Here is a 25,486-nt window from a genome sequence, read left to right as displayed (position 1 = left end):
CTCTGGCTGGTATAGGCATTAAAACATGCTGATTATCAATATGTAAAGACTATATTTGGTTGTAACTTTTTGCTACCAGGAGAATACGCTGTATCTATACACACTTATTTACACAGTTATACAGCTAAACATACATTTAATCAGATTCTTCATTTTTCTGTTTTTTATGTTAAGAAATACAACACACAATTTTTGGCTTAGATTATTTCTACATGTGATTTCTGTCAAGCTGCATTTGGATGGAAATTGGAATTCAATTAAAAATGTATCAAAACAGCCTTTGAAAGTTGTTTATCCCTTAACTAAAATGACCTTAAAATGTGTTGGATACAAAAGAAAAGTTTATCAAACACGTTTTAATTTAAAACTAACTGATTTATTAAACAAAGGAAGTATTAAATATAGTTAGTGAACTGACGATCTGGTCATCATGGATCAGGTTTTTAGCGGTATTTAGACTTCTGAAAGTCTCCCTAGGCACCTACCTGCATCTTGAGGTGCCTTGGAAAATCTGGCCCTGTGACCTTCCAAGTTTTCAGAAACTGATCTCATCAGGAAAACAAGCTTTCCTGTTTTTTCAGCTTCCAATTGTTTTCTCAGCTTTGAATGAAGTGGTCCAAAGAATATTCTCTTCATTTCCCTCTTTGCCTCGTAGATAAACTGAAACTATATATGTTAAGACCAAATCTTCTCTGAACAGCAGAAACTGAGAAGTACTTACATTAGAAGTGCAAATACTAGCAGTCACTCCATTGTAAAGACTGAAACTAATATAGATATTTCCCAGTGCAATACTTGCTTGTAACATGTTTGTAAGTATGAGTCAACCTCAGAAGTTAAAGATGTTTCCCCTGCAATACCGTATATAATTAAAAAGCAGCACCCTTTAACTTGCTAATATGGAGAGGGATCACTGATGCACTATATTTTTATTTATTGGTTTTTAAAAGATAAGTTAGTTTGGGCCTTTATAGGGGTCATCGTAATTTTAAAGTTAATTATAAGCAGGTTTATCTTTTAAAAAGAAGTGAATTCAAAAATTCTCATTTAAATTTAAAAATGTTTAAAAATAATTGATTTTTCTTCGTCCTGATGGGACCTGGATCAGGCCCATTGAGTTCAGTGGGAGTTGTGGAGGGGACCATCATCTCTTAGGATTTGCACAGAGACAGCCCACCCGCCCCCCCGCGCAAAAGAAGCTTATATTGAAGTTAGTGGTGATAATGTTTTAAATTGAAGAGTTTAAAGCCTGTGGTTAAAGAAATGCAAGAACTGTCCAACAGCAAAAATAGTCATAGACAGTTATTCTGTATCCTAAACTACAGCTTCCAGAAGTCTCAGTGCTAGTGGAATAGACAGGAATAGTAACTTGTTCATGCACTAGAATGAAAGGATAAAGTGTGTGTGTTTCAGACATGCTAAGACTCAAGGAAGGAGCTGGCTTAAATTTCAAACACTGGAGATTCAAGCTGTTCCTTGCATAGATTACAGCTAAATGGCTACCTTCCCTTTTTCTGTTTAGCTTTGACATGGGGCTGCCTATGCAAGGCGATCATGTTATGGACCAGGGAGATAACACACAGCTGGAATAATGCACATTCAATGTTAGGGCATCTTAGTATCAGAAAGATGTTGACAAATCAGAAGGAATTCAAGAAAGCATGATAAAAATTATTAAGGAGGCTAGACAGATACTAGCAGGTGCAACTAGTGGAGTTGCATTGTTCACAGCAGGTCTGAATCAGACCTTCTGTATACACCTTTATATAAGCAACAGTCAAGGGAGGGGGCTATAGTACTGGAAGTGTGAAAACAACAAGGAGAGAATGGAATTATCTAGTAGATCCCAGTTTAGTATCTTTGTTATATTTTGGGATCCATAGTTAAATCCTGAAGGATTTTATCGCTGAAGGAGTTAACAAAATATATGAATGAACTACACAATTCAGGGAGAGGTGTGTGCGCAGAGATGGCTTAAAGCTACATTTGACACCCTGATCCTGCTGCATCTGCGTGCAGCACTGCTCCCCCTTGCACTGAATTAAAGCCGCCTGAAGGTTGCTGTAACTTACAATGGTGCCAACCAGCAACTGGCATGGAATAGGGATATCCCAGTCATTCTGCTTGTGGCTTCACCTCTTTTCTTTTGTTAGTCAGTAGCTGGGAAGAAGAGTTACAGGAGAGCCTCCCTGTTAGCTCTCTTCTTGGATGGGGTGATCCTCCTGATGCAACAATAGTATTTATTTTGGTCAGAGTTAAGGTTATGAATTAAAGGAAAAATAAAGCAATCAGGTCTGACCTTAAGCAAAAACATCTTGATTGGGTAGGGTGAAGAGAATATGTGGGATATAGAATTGCTTTGCCCATGATCTCACTTACATGTATTCACTAACATGGGATCTTTGTCTGGAAAAGGCTAAGAATTGCTGCTGTGACATCACTGCAACCATAGTATGGCCAAGGCCCTAGGATGTCTTGTATTTAGGGTGCACAGGTGCCGGGATTCTGTATGCAGCACTGTGGAGTGTGTGTTTGGGGAAGGACTCTGCACTTTTGCCCACTACACACTTGCCATTAGAACAGGGGCAGACCCAGACCCAGAATCCGACTCTTAAAAAACACACACACAAGCATGCACTCTGGCAGGAGCTGCATAGTTAGAAGATAAATAGTTAAAACTTGGATGTCCAGCAGAGGGAAGGTGACCACAGCTGGTAAGGAGTTTTCCAATGAAAAATTGTTCCTGGGGAAAGTCAGTGGCAACAAATCCTCCCAATTTTGGGGGTGAAGTTTGAAATTTGTTAGTTTATACTAAAACTTAAAAAGTTCAAAATTTAAAATAAAATGTTTTGATTTACCAGATCTTACTTTTAAAAAAATATTATTTATTATTATTAGTTTGTGAAAAATTTCAAGATTGATGATTCATCCCATCCCTGCAATTCCTTGTAGAACTTACAGAGCAAAGTGATCTGATACCACTTGGCTTCTTTAAGGATGTTTGGTAAATTTATGAAATGTTGCAAAGAATTTCTCTCATCTGATGAATGTTCCATGGCTGAATGTTGGTTTGGTCATGCCCGATTTGTCCCACAGGGACAGGTCATAATTGTGGTTGCTGCAGGCAGAACCAGCTAGCACTGGGTTTCTCGAGACTCCCTTCTGACAACAACTGTTACTACATGGCCCCGGGCAGGGGAACTGAAGCCTGAGCCCTGCCACCCCAGGCAGGGGGGCCAAACCCAAAGTCTGAGACCCGCCGCCCAGGGCTGAAGCCTTCGGGTTTCGGCTTCAGATGTGGGTGGTGGGGCTCTGACTTTGGCTTTAGCCCCGGGCCCCACCAAGTCTAACGCTAGCCCTGGTGACCCTATTAAAACAGGGTTGCGACTCACTTTGGGATCCCGACCCACAGTTTGAGAACCTCTTAGCTAGGAGGTTGTTAATTAAAAAGTTTTAAAAGGCTCTTAATTTTGTTCCACCTTTTGAATTTGCAATTGATTTGCCTCGGATGGACTCCTTTCATGCATTACTATTTTAGCTTGAGCTAACTGACTAGCAAAAAAGCCATTCCACTAATATATAGCTAATGCTGAGGCATCAGATCAATTTGACCTAGCTGAAGTGGTTTCATGTTCGTGAAGCTTTGAGACTGGTGAGTACTTGTATTTGTCACAGTAAGATGTGCACTATTCACCAGAATACTGGCAACATCAGTTTGTTAGCTCAAATACCAACATTCGGTATTTCAAAAACTCCAAAAACAAAATGCCATTTGTAATATTCTATAAATATTTTTAACTACCTAATAAATTAGAAAATAACAGCACTGGTTTGTGAATGGTTGGTAAAGCCAACATTAGCCAGATTTTAATTTAGTGTATATTATTTGACCCATTCTAATTATAGCGGGCTTCTCTCGGAAGCCAGGTGCAATAACCTGAGCACAACATTGTTGATTTCCTGATCTCGTGTATATAAAAACAATTATTTCCATGTGTTCTTTAAAAAAAAGTAAAAAAATCCTTCAGTTATTGGTTGAAAAATTCTACGAGTGTTTGTTCCCCACAGTGGTGATCTTCCTGGATCAGCTCAGATCCAGCTAAACTAATTAGTAGCTGTTTAAAACCTTCCACATACTCGTTAACTTAAATTAGCCGTGTCATCTGCAAGCCTTTGTTATGACATTCTGTCTGGGGGATTATAGAGAATTGCTGCCATGGATGCCCGAGGATCTATTTAGTAACATACTTGTGAACAAGATAGATAATGTGATCTTTTTATTGGATTTTCAAGTACCCAGGATCTTGAGCAAAAATGTTTGTCATCAGGTGTGTTCTTTGACATGTTAAATGAAACTGAATGACAGTAATGGCTAACATTATTTTACCACGCTGGTTGTTACTGGATTAGTGTTTGCGCAGTTGGGGTGCATCTATACTGACTATGGGTTCAAAGTGCATAGTGTTGTCATTGAACAGTGTTTTTCTGAGAGATCAGAAGTTCGGTTTAAAGCTCTATGTAAACCTTTTTGCTAACAGAGATCTGTAATTTGTTTACAAGACTTTGGGCTATCGCAAAGTGACGTTTTCTATAACTGTCTGAAACGTATCCAAATCACGTAGTTGCTTTTGGGTCCGAACCCTCAAGTGGGATAGTATAAAACAGGGATCAGCAACCTTTGACACGTGGCCTGCTAGGGTAAGCACCCTAGCACGCCGGGCCAGTTTGTTTACCTGCTACATCTGCAGGTTTGGCCAATCGCAACTCCCACTGGCTGTGGTTCGCTGCTCCAGGCCAATGGGGGCTGCGGGAAGCGGCGACCCGCATCCCTCGGCCCACACCGCTTCCGGCAGCCCCCATTGGCCTGGAGCGGTGAACCGTGGCCAGTGGGATCCGCAACTGGCCAAACCTACAGATGCAGCAGGTAAACAAACCGTCTCGGCCTGCCAGGGGCCATGTGCCAAAGGTTGCCGATCCCTGGTGTAAAAATAACTGGCATTGCGAATTGTACTGTCAGGTTGTATTGGTACAGTCTTTACTTTCTAAGAATGATTGAATTTAATGGTGCATGCATAGGATTTTGTGGCAAGACCCTATAGATGTATAAAAGGCAACTTGGGTAGAGCAGGGAAGATCCTTAACTGTGTCCCACTGGTGTAAAGGAGGAGCACCTCCTCCAGAGTGAGTGGAATCTTACTCAGGGACTGTGGAAACTTATTCCCTTTGGGCTCAATCATGGAGTTTCCACAAGCCCTGAGTAACAGGCAGCATATAGCTGCAATGCCTCAGGAGCAAATCAGGGAGTGAATTGTGACTCAGGCTGTGTCTACACTACAGACGCTACAGTGGCACAGATACAGCGCTGCAGCTGTTCCACTGTAGCGCTATAGCGTAGATGCTTCCTGGAGCGACGAAAGGGTTTTTTCCATCACTGTAATGAACAGATTTCTCAGAGGTGGTAACTGGGTCAACTGAAGAACGCTTCCATCAACCTAGCGGCATCTGCACTGGAGGTTGGGCTGGCTTAACTAAATTGTTCAGGGGTGGTGGATTTTCCACATCTGTGAGTGGTGTATCTAGGTTGACCTAAAATGTTAAGTTAGATCAGTCTTCAATCGCAATTCACTCATTGCCCAGGGTGGAAGTAATCTATGCCACCCTGTCACTGCAACTGATCTTTGTTTCTATACTAGCAAAGCTGTGATGACTGGTGCACCCACTCCCTGACCCTCCTATCAATGAGCAATTAGTCATGAGTAATCAATCACTCATCAAGGTAGAAGTTGCAGAATCAGGCCTTGAGATGATTGTTTTATATCTGTTTCTTAACATCTCCATTTCAGAGAAGTCGACCTGCAGAGAAACCCTCATGTATCCCTGTAAAGAAATTACCTGTCCCAGAAGTTCTTTAGGGTTTGATTCTCTAGCCACTCTAGATACACAGCTGCTATTGAAACAAGTGGCTGTTCATTTGGGCCCAGTAACTTTATTCATGTGCAAAAGTGCTCTCAGGATCATGGTCCTTAGTTAGCAACCATAGAGCTGTCAGAGCAGGTACAAAACCTGCATTTGGTCCCAATGTACCACTAGAGTAAAAGTGACTCTCCAAAGAGCAAAACTATGATTTTAGCATAATAACTTGTAATGTGACGTCAGAAAAGTGCTGGCAAAGAATGAAAGCAAACATGCCATTATTTTGTGTGGTTGAAGATGCACAAAGATGATGGGATCTAATAATTTTTGCTCAGGACAGGCTAAAGTGTTTTTCCTTACTTAGACGCAGGGTAAAGCAAATCCATGTTGTTTTAGTTGTGTGGAAATGGGGAAAGAGGGTCACTTTGTTGTTTCTTTCAGAGATTCAAGACTACGAGCACATGGTCTGTGAAGGGAAGGAGTTCTGCATGAATGGTCCTGGATGTGGGAAAATCAGGTTCTGAAGCCTCACTGAATGTGAAGTCCTATGGTAGGTGGAACTACACAGAACTAGAGACCGACAGCCCTGAGCTAGTTAGCAGTGTGCACCAGCTTTTAGAAGCAAAGCAAGTGAAGTCATCCCCAAAAGGAACTGAGGATGTGGCAATGGATGGAACAGGCCACAGAGTAACTGGTGTCTCCCAGAGAAAGCCCAGCTGTTGTAAAGTATCTTTAACACCTTCTTCCAGGTTTTCCAGAGCAAAAGCAAAAACAACATACGTGGAGAGGCAGCCATTAACTGATTGCTACCATGAATGGTTCTATTTACCCCATCGCTTTAGTAGAACTCTTTCCCACCCCGGAGGGCAGCAGGTGAGAAGATTTCACTTATTATTTTATTTATTACATTTTCAGGAAAAGACCCCCCAGATGAGGTTGGAGACCTGTTATGCTAGGCTTGATTTTTCACTTGTGCCAAGCCCCCATTTCACTTATTTAGAAGCCTGACTTTGGGCCCCCGAGTTTGTAAATGTTGGCCTTTGAGGTAGACTTGTTGGTTATGAAGTTCAGTGCAGACATCCTCCTCCGTCAGCCCTCAGCCTGGCTATTGGAAAGATTTTAATAAAGCATTTCAGATTAATTCATTTTTTGGTAAATCCTTCTGTGCCTGGTAAGCGTCTCGGAGCATGAATCTGGAGCCTTCCTCCAGATCATTGCAAGTAGTCTCTTTCACTTGACCTGGCCAGTGATGTGCATCTAAACGCTGTATTAGATCAGTGTTCGAATGGACTCATCACTTGCCCTCTTGAGGCTGGGCAGGGGATAGCAGGTTCTTCTCCTGTAGCACCCCCTGTGGGTAGCTCCTCCAGCCTTGTGATGGTTTGCATCTTCTCACGGATCAGCCCTGCAGCCAGATCACATTTAGTCCTACCTCTGCTGGAGTAAACGGAGTCCAATAAATTAAACTCAGATAAACGTAACTCATTGCCTCTACCCAGGCTCACTCCTCCACGGATTCTTCATCCCTTCCCAGGTTTTGTGAGGTTGGCCTCTCACTCTTGGACAGGTGGATGCCTCCCCAGGGCTTTCTCCCTAGAGGCCCATTTCCAAACTCCATTGTCCTTTTTCCCTTTGTGTTAAGGTGTGTCTGCATCATCTTTTCCAGTGGCTAGTCAAGAAACCCAGGTCCTCCCTCTCCTTGCATTCCAGTCCTGGCACCCCGTGGCAAGCAGCTAGAGTCTTCTCTGTCAGACTTCTCTCTGCCTGCCTGGACTCTTCTTCCTTCCTTCATGTCCTTTTCCACAGCCACTTCCAGGACTTACCGTATGTTTGCTTCTCTCAAGTCTTTTCCTCTACTTTCTAGCAGCCACGAGGGACTGCAGTGTCCTTCCCTGCTCTCTCTGCACCCATCTTCTCAAGGGCTTCCTCCCTCTATGCTCTCCACCTGTCACCTCCCCCAGCTGGGTTTCATCATCAGTTAGGTCTGGCCCAGCCTCCAGGTGCAACCCTGTGTACTCATTGTTCTCTGTTTCCAGTTAACTCCTTTGTCAACTGTGTGGGGCACATACTCTATCACAAGCCGATGCAGCCTAGTGTGCTGCATGTTGGGAGCACATCTGACCAGTGCTTGGTGATCTGTGCTGGCTTCCCATAAGCTTCTGGGTGGAATTCAAAATGTTGGCTTTAACCTGTGAAAGCCACAAACAGTGAGAGACTTGGTTACCTGCGAGATTACCTCTTCCTGCCACACACTGCCGCTGTTCAGATCGGCAGAGATGCTTGAGCTCCCTCAATAGAAACGAGAGGGAGCAGCTGGTGGTATGTTCTGAGGGACCTTCAGTTGTGGACTCTTTTTGTCCACAAAAACCCAGACTTGGTAACACTGTGGGCATGCTGCAAAGCCCATCTTTTCTCCTCCTTGTTAAAGCGGGTGAGGATTGGCTACTCTCTGCGCGGGCCTTTGTTTTTATTGTGATGATGGTTAGTTTATGGGAAAGAGGCTCAGAGCACTGGATGGGCGTGTGTTGTATTTAAACACTCTAAATAAATAAATGTAGTGTGATGACACTTCACATCCCTTTTCCCCATAACACATCCTTTATAATGATATCTCTGGCTGACTTTATAATGGTGTCTCGTGTCATACAGCCTTCAAGTACCTGGCCTGCCACGCCGCAGATACGGCAACATTACCAGCTCATTTCAGACCTGGTGTAAATGGGTACAAATCCCCTGAAGGCAGTGGAGTCAACATGTGAGCACTTGCTTACCCTAGGCCTGGATTAGGCCCTGAATCTCATATTCCTGCCCTGCTGACAACACAATGGGGCTTTTATTTGCACTTCTGCTACTTGTATTGCTCAAAGAATTCCTTACGAGTTAGACCTCTATTTTCTTGTTTCTGTTTGCAGGGATTCTCCCCATTGGCGATACGCATTTTTAACGTTGTCAAAGCCATACATGAACTACGCAGGCCTTTAATGTGTGAACTACGATTGCTTCATTCTCTGTTTTTTTTCCCCTCCTCCCCTCCAGTGTTTTGAGCAGATGAAAATGGTGGAATGTCCTGGCTGTAAGGAGCACCTTCCGAATGCTCCTGAGCATCAGCCAACGCTTCAAAGCTCAGCAATGGACGCCAATGTTTACATCTCCAGTTCTGAGTCTCTTTCTGCCCTAAATGCTGACCGTGGGAGCCAGGCCTCACTTTCCCTTTCTTCAACCACTTCGAAGGCTTTGCCTAACAGAACACTCCCCAGTTTTGATACAGTAATCCCAACGTTTTCCAGATCGAGCCTTTCCACGCCACCTTCAGAAGATGACGAGTTTGAACAGCAGGAGATAAGATCAAGAAGCTTACCAGCTCGAAGGGTTTTTCCTTCATCTGAAGTCTTCCCCTCTCGGTATCTGCACAGTCGCTCTACTCCAGTAGGAGATCCCGTGCTCAGCACGTGCAGGCCGTTAAATCCTCTCTTTGATGACTGCGTAGCTGTGGAACAAGGAAAAAAGGGGTCGTCCTTTCAGGCTGATTACTGGGCATGCGCAATACCTGATTCTTTACCCCCATCTCCGGACCGGCAGTCTCCACACTGGAACCCTAACAAAGAATACGAGGACTTGCTTGATTATACTTACCCTTTGAAGCCAAAATACAAGCTTGCGAAGAACATCAAGTTTGTGATGCCTGATCCCTTCTTCCATGACTCTGGTATAGACCTTGACAGCTTTTCTGTTTCACCTGAGAGCACTTTGAAGGGTATCAGTGCACCTGGTCAAAATCAACATGTTTCAGGGAACAACGTAAGCCAGAGTAAGGAGTGTGGGATCTCGGCAGAAAGATTTTCAACTCCCTTGTCTAAGAAGCCAGGGTATTTAGGAGCAGTTCCTTACTGTGGACCTTCACCTATAACAAAAGTGTCCTTTGCAGAATGTGTTGCTACTGCCACCAAAGCAGATCCCGTTAGAGGGTTTGCAAACAGTTTCCTTACTTCTAAGTATGCTGGACTAAGTTCATGTGATCCAACTCATGTAGATGGGAGAGGCTGGGGGAGCAGAGGAGATGAAGACTTTTCAAAGTGTCAGGTAAAGAAAAACGGTGCCAGTCATTTTGTACCCACTACACAAATACTGCCACTGAAGAAAGCATGGGAGAATGATGAAGAATTTCTTTCCCTGCCTCCCAGAATCAAGGAGTTAGAAGGTTTGGCTCGATATTTGTCTGATCTTTCGCTGACTAAAGGGAGACTTGGGCATGACCAGGTGCAGCAAGACCTTCCATGCTACAGTGGCAGCAGAAGTCACCTTTTATCTGAGTTGGTTGAAGATCAAGGCAGCATAAAGAACAAATACGGAATTCAGGGCAGTGAGGATTGTGTTCTGTGCCATGCATGCAGCTCTCAAAAGCCCTCTACAGAAAATATTAACCTGAGTAGCCAGGACCACAGGGAATCTGTCAGCAGATTGGGAATGCCCTCCATCAGGGACATGCTAGATGGGAGATACCTAGGTGCACTGGAGAGTGAAGGGCAGGATCTAACAAAAGGGAAGGACCAACAGAAAGAGTCACTTGTGCAATGTATTAAGGTGGGTTGAAACCAGAAATTAATGGAAGATGTCTGTGTATTTTTGTTTTCTTCCCAATTCCTTTTGCATGACATCTAAATTTCCTTCAGCTGCTACTAATTTATACGTTCGGTTTCACTGGAGCAGACTGGTTCTGATTGCTAGAGGGCATCTCTGCCAGCTTGAGATTCCAGAACGCCACACAACTCTTGCTGTCTGTGGCACCCGGGCTAAAGTGCAGAGCCTAGCCTGCAACAGGAGTTTTTTCCTGCAGTTTCGTGAAGCAATATGGTTTCGTGTCTGCTGAGTTCACATTGAATTTCAGGTTTGAACATAGTGAAAAGCTCAAAAGCTGTGTCTGCACTGGACTTTCACCTACAAAATTTCCCACTAGTGCAGCTCCATCAGTAAGAGCTCTAGTATAGACAAGGCACTGGCGTTTTTAACACCATTTGTCATAGGCCTTCTCTGAGCAGGGTTAGATATGGATGGTGGAAACACTGGTGGTTCTGGTGACTTGTCTACACAAGCGCTCTTGCCTGTGTTGCCACTAAAGTGAAACTGCCCTGGGAAATCTTAAAGGAAATAGTCTGGGGTAGACACAGCAAGAGTGACACTGTGAAATTGTCGGCTTTTCTTCCCCCAAACTACAGTGGGGCTTGAAGCTCAACCCCAGTTTGCTGGAAAGTTAGTGAGCCTGTCAGTGAGTTGGCTCCTGTTTAAGTGCATATTGAAATCAGGTAGATATTTGTCAGAAAAGTGTAGGGAGTCTCTTTTTCTTAATATGCTATGAATCAGAATTTTCATTGTAACTCTGAGGACTGATCAACATTTTGTCCAGCTTTGAAATGTGATGGTGGGAAGGGGAAAGGAAAAACACTTTTGGTACTTTCCCACCCCTCACACACTTTTTTTGACTCGCCGTTGAGCTGGTTGCATTTCTCTGCATTTTGATGACATTTCAGAAAGAGGAGGGCAGGGGTTGGTTTTTTTTTTTTTTTTTTCTGTTTGACTTTTGCTCCCTTTATTTTCAGCTGGGTCTAGACCTTCCTAAGTAGTGCCTTTGTCCCCAGCGTCACACTGCGTCGGTTTGGTCATACGGTTGTCAGTATTCCAAATAAGTGACCGTGTTGCTAATGACTAATGCCAGTTACAGAGACAGTAGGGAGGAATTGCTGTGCTTAGGCACAGGACTAACTCACTGCTGTACGGGAGATCAGAGTTAGGCCCACAGATCCCAGCCTCAGCATTTCGAACAGGGAGTTTCATCTCTGTGTGTGTTTGGTTGTACGTTGCACCACATAAGTTCTTATTAGGCCTGGTCTAAACTTGAAAGTGGTGACAGTATAAGTGTTTCAGGCAGGGGAGTGGGTTTGGTTTTTTTATTGACATAGTTATACCAGTACAAGCCATAGTGTGGAAGCAGGTATTGGTATAAAGGTGCCTTTTACCAGAATAGCTTATTCCCCTTCCTGTACAAGGCTAGTTATACCAGTATAAAGCTCCTTTATACCAATATAACTGCATCCTTTTGGTGGGGAGGAGGGGGTGGTTGTACTGCTTTAACATTACTGGTATGGTTAAAGTGCTACAACTTTCTAATGTAGACAAGGGTTAGGTGAGTTAGGGCCAGATCTTTGTCTTCAAAGCAGTGGAAGATGCTTAGCTTGTACTGAGGGTCCTCAGCACCCTGCAGAAATACGGCCTTATTGTGGCTTTGAAAATGCCCCGTCCCACCCTCCCCGCCCCCACACTAAGGCCTTGGCTACACTAACTTGGCCATCCTCATGGCGGGGAGTTGACTGCTACGGCTCCCCCATCGACTCCGCTTACTCCTCCTGCTGAGGTGGAATGCAGGTGTTGATTAGCGGATCGATTTATCGCGTCCAGACGAGATGCGATAAGTTGATTCCCGATACATCGAACACTACCCGCCGATCCGGCGGGTAGTATAGATGTACCCTTAATTTAAAAATAGACCTTTAGGAAGATTCATGGCAAAGCCATTCAATAACTCTGGTGCTCTAAAAAGTGGGGCCCCGCTCCTGCAGAGAGACATGAGCAAGCAAACCCTCATGCCTGTGCAGAACTCTGTGTTGACTAAAAGGCCTTGTGTAGTAGCCATTTGAAAGTCAAGTCAATAACACTAGTAACGTGTTAGCCATGTTGAATACATTTTGGGGTATGCTGGTAATTTTTCATCTTTCTCTGCCTTCCCTCCTCATTTGTGCCCTGAGATGCATCCTATGCTCTTGCAAGCTAACTCGCAATATTAATTTTGTTCAGTGGGCTTTTAGATACTAATTTTCATTTCAGGAGTGTTAAAACCAAATAAATTAATAGCTTTCTTGGGTTTTTTTGTGTGGCGGAAGGGAGCAGGAGAGAAGAGAAGGAAGAGATCAGCATTCAAACAAGGATCTTCAAGAGCAGTGATTCTAAGCCAGCATGGAATAAACGTTCTATGAAGCATCCTTTGGCCACGTATTAATGTCATTATATCTTTGTTATGGAAAAATAAATAAGTAATGCCTTTTATTATGATTCATCTAAGTAGATATTTTGCTGTCAGCTAGAAGAGCTAATTCATTGGCTGTATAAAGTAGCAGAAGTTATAGACAACTGGATTCCACCCGAACCAGATGTTGAAAGTGTGAAGACCTCCTTACATCGTTACCTGGTAACTATATTTGCTGATCTTTTTCTTTTCACCGCAGACATGTATATTTAGTAGGAAATATTGCATAAAACTTTTTTTTTTTTTTTTTTTAATACTTAAGGAGGGTGTTTTTTTTTTTGTTTTTTTTTCCCTCAGAAAGACTCAGTGTTGGCCTTGGGTCAGTTGTTGGGTGTTGGTCTGGGAGACCTGTATCCAATTTGTGCTCTGTCACAGACTTCCTGGGTGACGTTGAGCAAGTCACTCAGCCTTTCTGTACCTCAGTTCCTCATCTATCAGATAAGGATACTACCACTGCCCCACCTCACAGGGCCGTTCTGAGGATAAATAGATTAAAGTTTGTGAGAGGTACTACAATAATGGAGGCCATGTAAGTACCTAAGAGAGATGGCTGCTCCTGTTGAGTTCAGTTGGAGAAGAGTCGGGCCAGTGCTGAGAGCATTTTTGAAAATCTCTCTCCGCGTACTTCAGTAGAGCATGTTCTGAAACAAGGGCGGGAGGTTATCTTGGCCAGCGTGACAGTGTCACATAGCTCTAACTGTTTTTATTTAGACTTTCTCTATGTGGTTGGGGGAAGGAACCTTATTTTCCGTTGTATTTTATTAACATTCTCTAGTACTTCTCCTTGATATGTTCTTTAGTTACTTGCTGTATCTTCCTGCACAAAGGGGTGGGCCCTGCCCATTTGGGGACAGTATCTGCACTGCGATTCTGTTCTCCTCTCAGAGATGTGCCAGACTCAGAGCCCTAGAATATCCACCCCGGGCGTGGGGCAGCCCCACAGCTCACCTAGAGTCCTTGTGAAGGTGTTAAGTGATGCGTAGGCCATTTTATCCCTTCTGAATAAGACAAATGTCAGATTAGACTCGCCTCTGGCGAGCTCCCCCATGGCTGGGTGTGGCATCTCAGGCTCGTCTCTTCTAGCACCTCCTGATGACAGCTGAGCCCCTCCAGCGCTCAAGTGCTCTACCTCTCCTCAGGACGTGCCCCTCCAGCCAGGTCACGTTTAGTTCCCTCCCTGCCCCTTCCAGGGTAAACAAAGCCTCCAATAAACTCGGCTCAAATAAACATGACTCTCCTTATTCCGCTGCAGGCTCTTCACCCCTTTCTGGGCTCTGCAGGATTGTCGTCCTCCTAACATGCAGAGCGATGCCTCCCAGGGCTTTCTCCCTGTTCCACACTCAGTAGTCCTCTTCCCCCTTGTGTGAGGGTGTTTCAATCCCACCCATCCCTGTGGCTGGTCAGGGAACAAGGCATCTCTCTTGGTTCCACTGCTGCCTCAGACTGTTCACTGCCTTCCTGGACTTCTGCCTTCCTGCAGCCCCACCCTGGGCTTATTGTACCTCTGCTTCTCAAGGCTTTTCCTCCACTCTCTAACAACCAGACAGGCACTGCGGCGTTCTCTCCCTGCAGCCACCTTCTCAGCAGGGGCTTCCTCCCTTTGTGCTCTCCGCTCAGCTCTTCCCCAGCTGGGCTTCATCTTCTGCTTGGCCTGGCCCACTAATTGCCCTTTGTCTCCAGGTGTCTCTTTCCTTACCTGTGTGGGGCACAGGTGATCAAGGTATTCGAGTTAGACATTAGTATAACTTTTCTTTGTATCTTTTTAGGGCAGTGAACCCATGCTACACGCAATATTCCACTTGTGTTGGCATGTGATGAGAAATCAGAGCGGTAGAATGAATGGACTGTTACTTTTCGTAATCCTTTTTAGTTACCTTTGGTTACCTGTGGAGGGACTTGTTCATTTTCTCCTCCCCAGGGGAGGTGCCCAGGACTCTGGGAGGCTGGGTGCTCCCAAGTTTAGCACGTAGCTCTCAGGGTGGTGGCAGAACTCGAGTCTAGTTCTGTTCTGCCAGAGTCGCTGCATGGCCTTGGGGCACATCACCTGAGCTCTGTCTATTCTTCCCTCTGTAAAGTGGGGAGGATAATACTTACCCATCTACCTCCCAAGGGTGACTGTGAAGATTACGGTGGGGCCTAAAGTGCTTGGAACGTGTAAGGTACCCCATAGCTCAGCAAGAGTGATGCACGTGTACCCTTTGCAATGGAAACTGTGTGAGCAGATTTCCTGGGATGAGTAGGTCCAAGTCAGAGCCTTCTGTCAGGCTACTCTATCTGATCCGGAGTCAGACCACAGGATCCAAGCACCCCCAAAACTAAGGGAAAATTCATATCCAGGGGACACCTTTGGGCTCACCCCTACCCAACATACCAAGCATATCACACCTCCAAAATGGCTGCTTCCCATAGGCCAGGGGATCAGGAATGTTGAGGTCCTTTCAATCGTAGGTCTCCCTCTAGGCAGCATGATGCAAACAGCTAGTGGTACATTTCTATCCTGGTATAAGGTCCCCAAAACACTTGTAAAATCAAAACCTGTTTTCTTCACAGCAATTCAAGAAAGATGTAACTGATCACCAGACGCTGACAGAGAGCGTGTTACGAAGGGGTGAAACCCTCCTGAAATGCATGGCATCGAATTCACCAGGTAAAGGGACTTTCTTTTGGACAGGATGTGGAGAACGTCTCTTTCTGTGAGACAACAAAACCTGCAAGAGGTCAACATCCAGCTGCAGCCAGACTCTGAGATTCATGTTCTGAGCTGCGCTTTGTGTGAGGGAGAGATTCGGCAACCTTGTCAAAATTAGTGGGAGCTTTAAAGAGAAGTGGCTGATGATAACTTGAAACAGGGCTGTTTATCAGCAAGCTCTAGGGGGAGGGTAATAGCTTTTTACTTATAGTCTGGGGACTAAAGTCTGCCCTTGAAGATGCGGGTGTAAGGTGAAGGTGTGAGTCTTGGTGAATTCCATGTCTAGTCAATCTGAGAGCTGTGTTTGGCCCCTCAACTGAAGTTCAGCTCCAATTGATGGAAGATTATTCTAGTTATTTGTCTCCATTTAAGCCATCACTTACAGGCTAGCTTAGAGCTGACTGTTTTTTAAACTAGTGTCAAAACCTCCCCAAGCCACCTGTGCTCCACCTCAAGTCAGAAGGCATTTGTCAGATACTTCTCAGATATTTAATGGGAGAGCCACATATTTATGCTTCTCTCCTGTACCTCTGTATAGTTGTCTCTCAAACACGCTACTTGCCAACTTTGCCTCCAGCCGTTACTCAGCTGGAGATGTTACCGCACAGCAACACCCCTTCCTGTCGTGAAGTTTGCTGATAACAGACCGTAGCAAAGCTTGATTTTTTCTGTAATGATAAGGTCACAGGGTTGGCCGCTCTCTGTTCCCTTTTCTAGACTGCTCCTGCTCCTTCTTCTCCTCTAACAGCATTGGCAAGTAGTGCAGCTGAGCTGCTCCAGGCATGGAGCGCTCTTTGCCCTTCCCTAATACATGGTATCAGCAGCAGGAGACATCATCGTTTTGGTTCTGCCTCCGTTTCCATGTCAATGCTTCGGTTTTTGTATTAAGGATTTGATAACCCTGACGTGACAAACTCCCCGTGGACTGGAGTGTAAATCTTGTGCTGGGAAGGGACCATTTAACATGAGCAGGAGAAGCAGAGATGGCTTTAAGCCTCCATTGCACCCTTCGAATTCTAGACGTGGCCCCTGGTGCACCTAAGAGCTGCAGCATCCGAGTTTGTGCTGCATAAGGACTTGTTTAAATAGACACCTGTGGGCCACTCCAGCAGCTCAGAATAGCTGGAGCGTGCCCCTAGGGGCTGCGCACGAGGGCAGCCTAGTGCCTGTGGGGGTAGGAGAACACCCCTGTGTCAGGTGGATTTCCCTAGTGGAGCTGTCAGGGGCCAGATCAGGACCCTGGTTTTTTGATCGCACATTGATTAGATATGCAGAGAGAGAGACTAGTTGGTTTTTAAGGTCAGCTTGTGTTGGAGCTATCTTGGCTCCAGACAAAGGCTTGGGGTGGGCTGGGGGGAGAAGGGGGCTACTTGGTTGCTATAAGGAGGATCTAGTAGCTGCTGCATCACCCACTTTCCTGTTGAATAGAAGTCAGGGCATGTAAGCCTTCAGGAGCTTTGGTTTTGGATTCTATTTTCTATTGGTTTGTTTTTGTAAAACTTTGCACTTTTAAAATTTTAATATGTTTGGGGAGTGAACTGAGTAGAGAGCTAACAGCTGTGCCCACAGACGTGTATGTGAATAGATCTTTGAAAAATCCTCCACTGCCAGGGGGAATGAAATCTAGCTGGAACTTTTGTTTAAAGAGATTTAAGTTTTTAAAATGATCTGACTGCATGCAGTTACCGTGTGTGTGTGTGTGTGTGAGAGAGAGAGAGAGTGTCAACTTGGGGGTCCCCAAACTTTTTTATATTATAACATTGCATTGTGGCATTGAAAAGGCGGCAAACCACTGTACCTGGAGGCAGCATTTCTAGAAATGCATGCTTAGATTTGCATTACAAATAACTCTGATAAAATGTAGGTGGAACACTCCCATCTGCTTTCTGTGCTGGCTTCACTATGTAGAAGTTCCATGGTAATAAAAATGATACTCTTGTTAGTTTTAAAGGACACCCTTGGATTGATTGCAAAACAATCAGAAGAACTTGAAAGCCATGCAGAACGTTTGTATGAATCGGTTTTGGCAGCTACACATACCATTGGGGGTGACAGCCTGATAAAGGACAATGACACACAACAAACGATTGCGCAGGCAAAAGAAGCCAAGTGGGTAAGCAAAGGACTAAAATGTGAAAGAATATCCCTTCTTGCATTGGTTCTTGTGACATGGTAATACTCAGGATAAACATTTGAACTTGCCCATTCTGGAAATTAGACTTATCAGTGTGATTAAAGACCACATTATTTTGGAAATTCCAAAACCTTAGCTCCAGCCCCAAAGGGGATTCTGAAGTGTGAAATCACAAAGGGTCCTGCACTCTTTTGCTGAAGGGAATGCAGCAAATGAGAGGGGAGAGGTGGAAAAACTTGCCAATGACACAAGATCGAGATTTAACAAATAGGTGAGTGGGCAGCAGAATGCCGCAGATGAAGTTCACTGCTGACAAATGAAAGGTGATGCATGCTAGAAGGAGTAATGTCAGCTATCTGTATGCTGGAGGCTAAGCTAATGAAACCACTTAGGAAAAAGACTTGGACATCATCTCAATGAAACCTCTGCTTGATGTGTAATGACAGTTAAAAAAGTAAACAGTGGCTGTCTGCGTAACTTATGGTATAGAAAATATTGTCATGCCATTCAATAAATTAGTGGTCCGCACTAAACCAGAATACTGTGTTTCTCAAACAACGTATTGGCAGCAGACATAGAAGTAGCTCAGAGGCAAATGACAATATTGATTACAAGCATCGAGAGACTTCTATGGGAGAAGAGATGGAAAAGATTTGGGATTATTTTTGTTTAGAGAAGGGACTAGTAAAAGTGGATGTGTTAGAGAGGCACAAAAATGATGATTGGCTTAGAGAAATAAATCAGACGCTCGTGTGTACCCTTCCTCATAAGACAATTAAATGTTCTCTTGTTCTTAACTTGAAAAACGACAGGTTTCAAAGTGATAAAAGCAAATAGTGTTCCACATAACACATTACCAACCTGCGGAACCCATTGCCACAAGAATATCATAGAGGCCAATTATAGTCTTCAGAAAATAATTAGACATTTGTGTGGGTAAAGAGAATATCCACAGTTACATTAGATCAGATACCCAATGTTTTAAGGCATAATTCAAAAACTAACAGATTGGAGCTAGGAACCTGTGGGTAGGTTGCTCCATTATTATTGGCTGCAAGGTTTCTTGCACCTTTCTCTAAAGCACCAGATAGTGGTCATTGCCAGAGGCATGACATAGGACAGAATGGATTGCTGGTCTGAGCAGGAAGGGCAATTTCTATGTTTCTATATGTGGCCTTCATGAGTGGGGGCCACATGGCATCCTCCCTGGGGCTACCATGTGTTTAGTTTTGGGTGGTGAGGGAAAGCCACTGCTAGGTACAGCATGCTCCTTCCCAAGCCTGGCCAAAAATCTGCTGGGAAAGGCAGCAGAAGTTAATGCTATTCACAGGATCATTACCTCTCCCTTCCCATCTACACCCCTTGGAGTTTGGGGAGGGAAGGCTCAGACACAACAGGGGTAGACATTTGGGGCACAGCCCATAGTAAGTTGTGTTCCTTGTGGGGAAGTTGCAGAGGGGCCTGTGAGCTGCTTTGTCCTTGCGAATTACCCAACTTCTACAGGCTTAAAGTCTGACTTCACCATGGGTTTTGGACTGTGCTGAGTTAGAGCAGCTGCTACAGGCCTCATCAGTGGAGAGGAGAATGTGTTGGATTCTCAAGGGATTTCAAACTACTGTTTCGTGTTGGGATGGCAAAGTAAAGCTTCACCAGCAGCAAGCAGCTTATGCTCTGAAACATTGAGGGCTTTCGCTGTGGGCGGTATTGCCAAAAGATCAGCTCTGGACAATCAAGAAGTATTTTGTTCAGTTTACAGGGATTTGGATTCATTCATATATATACTTTTCTCTATGTAAGACTTGTGAGCTATCCTTGTTCTGTAGGACTTGGTGTTTAAACACTGAACGCTGAAATTTAAACTCATGAGACTTTTACCTCACAAACATTAAAAACATGTGAGACGACTTATAGGCATTGACCTTCAGAGTCTCTGCAAAGGCTTTAGTGTGCAGATACGCTCTGGAACAGCTAGAGAACGTGGTCTCTTCTCCCAGGCATCTCCCTGGTGGTTATGAAATTCTTTGCCTCTTCCAATATAGAGTCCAACAGATCGTTATCTTTATAGAATTAACCCTGTCAAGGGTGCAGGGAGGTTGAGGTCTTAGCAGCGTGCGAGAAATGCTGGTCAGTGGCTCTTTCTCCTGGGAAGTATCATGTTTTTCCCTCTGGAAGATGCATTTTTTTCATGAGTCAGGCAGGATGGGTCAGTTTATAGGCTGCTGGCCCAGGACTCAGGAAAGCTTGGTTCCATTCCCAGCTCTGACAACGACTTGCTGTGTGACCTTGGGCAAATCACTGTGCCTGAGTTAGCTCTTTGGAATAAGGACTGGGTTCACGAGGTGTTCGTACGTTGCCTAGCGCAACATGCCCTGATCTTGACTTTTACAATGTGTTACTGTAATACAGCATGACAAGAGTGCCCAAGATTTCAGAGAACTATTTATTAAGCTGGTCCAATCTTGCAGCCAAGAGTCGCACAGAGCTGTGCCTGAGTCAGGCTGCAGGATTTGATCCAGAGTGAATGAGAGGATTAAGCCACTTCAGTGTTTCAATAACATGGGCTGCCAAAGGTGTGAACCACAGGGAGCTGCCCATCTCTTCTGCCTAGGAGGCTGTAACCCAAAGCCAGCATAAGTGACATGCCTTTTAAAAATGAAGCATTAGCGGCTAGCATAGGGGGATTTGAACAATAGATAATAGGCTCTCCAGCTTGGCAGCAGTACACAACTTTCTCTAGGGGACTCTTCCTTTGCCTCCATCCTTTGTGTTTTCTTCTCCATCACCACTTTATGCTAACAGAATGGGATAAACATTCACAGCAGCATATGGGATGTAGCTTTGTGACTCCTGATGTTGTGTGGCCAGAACTGTGTTAAAACACCCCATCCCAAGAGCCATTCAGTTCATTTGTTTAACAACATCCACGCAGCCTGGTGGGATTGTCTCCTCATTATTGGTCCTGGTTGTTAACAGGGCTAGTGGGTCTAAGCAGAATTCCTGCTATTTTTTGTGGCCTTCTACTGTTCCTGTGTGAGGATGTGCCATCTCCTCAGGAATAAGAAGGGAGAAGCATAAAAGGAGTGGAGAATATTTACCGGCTGGGAGAAAGGGAGATGCAGCAGCCCCTGGTAAAGAGACTATGTTAGGGCTACACTTGTGTGGCTCTGCCCAATTTAAAGGGTCTCACTAGGAGAAAAGTTATGGTGGCCTTAATTCAGGAGACCATTCCTCTTGACTTCATTGGCACTTAAATGCTGTCCTGAATCAGCCTGTAAGAGGGTAACCCTGCAATGGGTGGAGCTGGTAGTAACCAAGCATTCCCCAAAACAGTGTGGTGTCTCCCGCCACTACATCACACCATGCTTATTTCTGCTTTAGTTCATGTGATATTTCCACAAACTAAGTTCTATGGCTACGAGAGAGTTTAACCTATTTTGCCCCCTCTGTGATGTTTGGGAAAATGTATGTGTGTGAGAATGGTAATTATTGTATCCTTCCCTAAAACTTGACACGTGTCCTTTTTAACAGCCTTGAAACATTAGAAGAGAGGCTTGTTGCATGTTGCATAACAAACACTTTGTGTGCAGGGGGAGTTATTGCCTGCAGTGCTCACACTAGAAGTCCTAAAATTATATATTATTCAATCGACTAAGGATTTAATATTAAATCCTTCCCTGGTGACTTTCAGTAATGCTTGGAATCCAGCATTTCAGTGTCTGTCGGTGCTAGGACTCTGAGGTAAAAGGTGATGACAGCAAACACAGCTCTTCTCCGAGGGTACATGGACAATTGAATTTTCAGTTGGGTTTTAAGAGGTGTTCACGAACACAGTTGTCCATTCTAGAGCTGGAAGGACACACACACATTTGTTGCTAATCCAGTTTAACCATGCTGCAGCCTAGGGGAACAAACCTTTGTATCTTATCTAATCTAGAATTTACATTGTTTAAGTATGACTGACAATTGAGATGCGGGTTTTTCCCTTGGGGCAGTGTTTACTTTGTGAGGTGAACAGCAACACTGTGCTGGAAGCAAAGGGTTGGCAGAAGTGGGGTGTTGGGAAGAAACTTTCCTCCACTTGTTTTTCTGATCCTGAGCACGCTTCCTTGTTCAGTGTTTTGCAGCAGCCTGCTCCCTCCTGCCCTGGGAGGATGACAGCAGTCCTGGGTCAGAGGGCTGGGGTGAGGAGGGCTTGCTCTCCAGTAATCATTCTTCCCCAGGTGTGTGGACTGCCTTGGTGCATCCCACGTGGAACAGGCCTCCTAGCTGGGCTGAGAGGAGCCTGTCATCGGGGTGCATAAGGGAGCAGAAGACAAGCTGAGTGAAGGCGGCTTGGAAAGAGCTCTGGTGGATGCCAGAAGCCTAGCTCAGCCAGCCGTATGCACCAGTGTGGATAACTGGACTCTGTTTTGGGATATACCCTGATGTTCTGGAAACTCTCTAGCTCCTGGAAAACTTGGTTCTTTAGATAGTTCTTGTAGCCAGACAGCTGATATTGCTTAGGCCATGTCTGCACTAAGAGCACTTTGCCAATATAACTGCATTTACACTTCGGGTCCTTTGCCAGCACAGTTATCAGTCAGGGATCCCCCTTCTTCACACCCCTGACTGACACATCTATACCAGCAGATGTTTGTAGGGTAGACATGGATGTAGGTGGAAGAACAGGTTGCCTCTAGAAGCATGATGCATGGACTTGGCTGATCTAGCAGCTAAAGAGTGAGTAATGTTTTGGTGAAGAGGGACCTCAGACCAACATGAAAAGATTTGGTCTAACTTTTCTAGAAATCTTTGATAACTCTATCGTGGGCAGAAACTGAGATGTTGCTCTCCTTTCCCCTCGCTGCTCCCTTTTCTCTCCTTTGTTTTCGCATCCTCCTGCCACGCTCCCTCTTTTTCTTTACCTTTACTTCATTAGCTCTTTTGGTGCTTTTATGTCTATCGAAACATTTGACCTGTGGATATGCCACTGACCTAAAATTATGATCAGCTTTTATGTCTATCGAAACATTTGACCTGTGGATATGCCACTGACCTAAAATTATGATCAGTTTTTTGAGCAGGAAGATTGAATCTACACAGTGAACTGAAGGACATAAGTTTCATAGACCTACTGAGCGACTCTGTGACGCAGAAGTGGCGATGCTGAAATACACTGTAGGTGTATATGCTTATAATGCAAATTGGTTACTGGACTGGCCATCTGTCAATACTGTTCTCTTTTTCCTCTTTGCTGTTCTCCCCTTAATAGGGAGCAGCATCTCAGAGTCCTGAGCAGGGGAGTCAGGAGGTCTTCTTGCAAAAGGCACAGAAATGAGACTGAGATGAATGGATGTTGAGGCTGCCCTTATTGGCAGAACGCTGTTGTTCCAAATGACTCTCAGAATAAATTTGGCTCCAATTCTGAGGCTCCAAACGTGGTAGGTTCTTTTTGTGGGTGTAGGTGGTACCTGTCTAAAACAATCTCAGCCTCTTCAGTACATCGACATCTCAGCCTTAAACTGTAGAGGATAGAGTCAGCATGATCTTGGGGTTAAGGCACTAGCCTGAGACTTCTTGTAGGATCTTGGGCAAGTCACACTTGCCCTGTGCCACAGTTCCCCATCTGTAAAGGAGGGTTCTCTATCTTGCCTACTCTTTAGGGCAGAGACTGTTCCATGCCATGTGTTTGTGCAGTGCCTAGCACAGCGGAGCCTCAGTTTCAGTTGGAACTACTTGGGGTATGTCTATGCTGCACACTAAGCCTGGTCTCCAACTCCAGTTTGAGACCAAGCCCCCTTCCATCTACACACAAATCAATCTGACTCGGGTCAGCAAGAACTCAGGAGCTGGGTCCTAGGACCCTACAAGGGAGGGTATGTCATGGCCTGAGTCCCACTGAGATTTGGGTCCAAGCCCTTTCACTTCACAGTGTTTCGCACAGCTCAAGCTGCAGATCCGAGTGAGAAGGTTGGTGTGGACAGTATGGACTTGTTAGCACAACTGTAAGATCTGGGTCCAGCAATTGTAAAACCCAGGTTTACAATGGAGTGTGGATGCTCAAGTGCTGGCTTGGGAACCACAAGCCCAGGTCCCGGATCTGGGTTGACAATGTATTTTAGACCTACGCTCGGTGCTGCTCTGATGCACATATTACTACTGTAGTATTCAGTTGATGCCTGAATTTCACACACATGGCTCTGAATCATTTGCCTTCAGTGACATGCTTCAGGCTGTTTTCTTTGCAGCACAGTATGGTGACATTCATGCTAAGAGATGCATTTCTTTAGCTAGTGACAACTCAGCTTTTAATCTATAAGAAGATAGTTAACCTAACCTACTTTGGCTGTTTCCTTTTCAACTTTAGTTGCAAACAGGAACTTGCTTCCTTGAAAGCTGTTAGAGAATGAGAACCACACCCGTGACTTAGCAAGGAAGAAGTGATAAAAGTTATAACATTTTACTCTTCAAAGATGTACTCCGAGATTATTAAGCAATACAAACATGGCTTTTCTTTACCTGGACTGCAGCCAGCTAGTGGTAACTAGCTCTCTTTATATTTCAGGTAATACCTCTAGCAGAGATGGAATTTGTCAGCCAATCTTTGGAGGCATGAAGGATGAGATGCAGCAAGGCATTCTAAGCAATAACATTTTCAACTTTTCTAGAAATGTCCAAGTGAAACTGATTACTGAGTACACTGCGACTGGGCAATATTGGGATGCCTTTCATCGGTTTGTGAAGAAAGAGCTGTTGCTGTGTTTTTATTTAAACTAGTCCTGCAGTTCAAGTTGTTGTTGTTGTAGCAGGTATACAGATCAGCGCTGTGTTGAAGAGCATATTTTCAGTTGCTTTTCCCTTTTAGAAGTTGCTTGTTCCATGTAACCGTGTGTAATTGTCAGGAACCACCACCTTTTAAAATGAGTATTCCAAACACGGAACCCACATAACTTGTGATACTTCAAGTAAAGCTGTGTGGTTTATTTTATTGTTGCATTTATTTTTTTTACTTTAAAATTTGGCACTGGGATTTAGTGGTCGTAGGACCCTCTTCAACTCTCCTGTTTCTCATGATCATACTAAAACACTCTAGTTCCTATTTCTCTCATCAACCACTGAAGCAAATGTAGTCTAAGTGCGTTATGTCTGATGCTAAAAAGTCAAAAGCCCTTTGCTAAGTGACACACAGTTAAATATGCCAAAAGCTTTGAGTAGTTTGTCTGGATCTGCTAATCTTAATGCAAATTGATGTTTATAAAACACCATGACAGTGAGGGCTAGTGTCACAGCTGTTAATTAATTAAGCAACCATTGCACTGATTTCCCTTCAGCAATTTGATACTTCTCTCTGAACATGGCAATGGTTGATGGTAGTTAATTGAAGTAAATAAAGTTGACTCATTGCACCTCATCTAGTAAGGGGGAGAACCTAGGCCCTACTGGACACTTACTGACTTTTTTAGTGCATATGGAGATGCCTTTCCCCTCCTTCCACTGCAACTGGCTGCTGAGAACCAACTACCTGCGAATGTATATTCAAAAACAATGTTTCTCTAAGGCTGCTTAGGTGCCCTGTACCATGAAATAGTCTCCTGTTTATCAACTTTACTGAGCTAACATGGAATTGACAAGAAGCAGGTGCAGATATCAAGACTGAGTAATCCTTATGCTACTCTTGGCAGTGGCATGAAGTAAA

The 25,486-nt window shown here is 44.4% G+C and overlaps 1 protein-coding gene across 4 annotated transcripts in view; it reads left to right on the top strand.

The window, feature by feature from the left end:
- The window catches only part of CEP68 (centrosomal protein 68), a 28,841-nt gene extending 4,063 nt beyond the window's left edge, over positions 1 to 24,778 (top strand). The window contains exons 1-7 of one of the 4 annotated variants that reach the window (XM_032806535.2): positions 6,364 to 6,463; positions 6,663 to 6,786; positions 8,950 to 10,494; positions 13,028 to 13,150; positions 15,539 to 15,635; positions 17,621 to 17,790; positions 24,356 to 24,778. In XM_032806535.2, the coding sequence (XP_032662426.1) occupies positions 8,962 to 10,494; positions 13,028 to 13,150; positions 15,539 to 15,635; positions 17,621 to 17,790; positions 24,356 to 24,406 (1,974 nt within the window). In that variant the 5' untranslated portion in view covers positions 6,364 to 6,463; positions 6,663 to 6,786; positions 8,950 to 8,961 and the 3' untranslated portion in view covers positions 24,407 to 24,778. Of the gene's footprint in view, positions 1 to 6,363; positions 6,787 to 8,949; positions 10,495 to 13,027; positions 13,151 to 15,538; positions 15,636 to 17,620; positions 17,791 to 24,355 lie in introns of those variants that run through there. The other 3 variants (XM_075064444.1, XM_075064443.1, XM_075064445.1) reach the window with 3 other exon arrangements.
- Positions 24,779 to 25,486: the final 708 nt, after the last annotated feature.

This window comes from Chelonoidis abingdonii, chromosome 3 (genome assembly GCF_003597395.2).
Source record: "Chelonoidis abingdonii isolate Lonesome George chromosome 3, CheloAbing_2.0, whole genome shotgun sequence".
In the NCBI taxonomy this organism is placed as follows: Eukaryota; Metazoa; Chordata; order Testudines; family Testudinidae; genus Chelonoidis; species Chelonoidis abingdonii.
The sequence above is the reverse complement of the archived record's forward strand: the minus strand, read 5'-3'. Positions and strand labels throughout refer to the sequence as shown.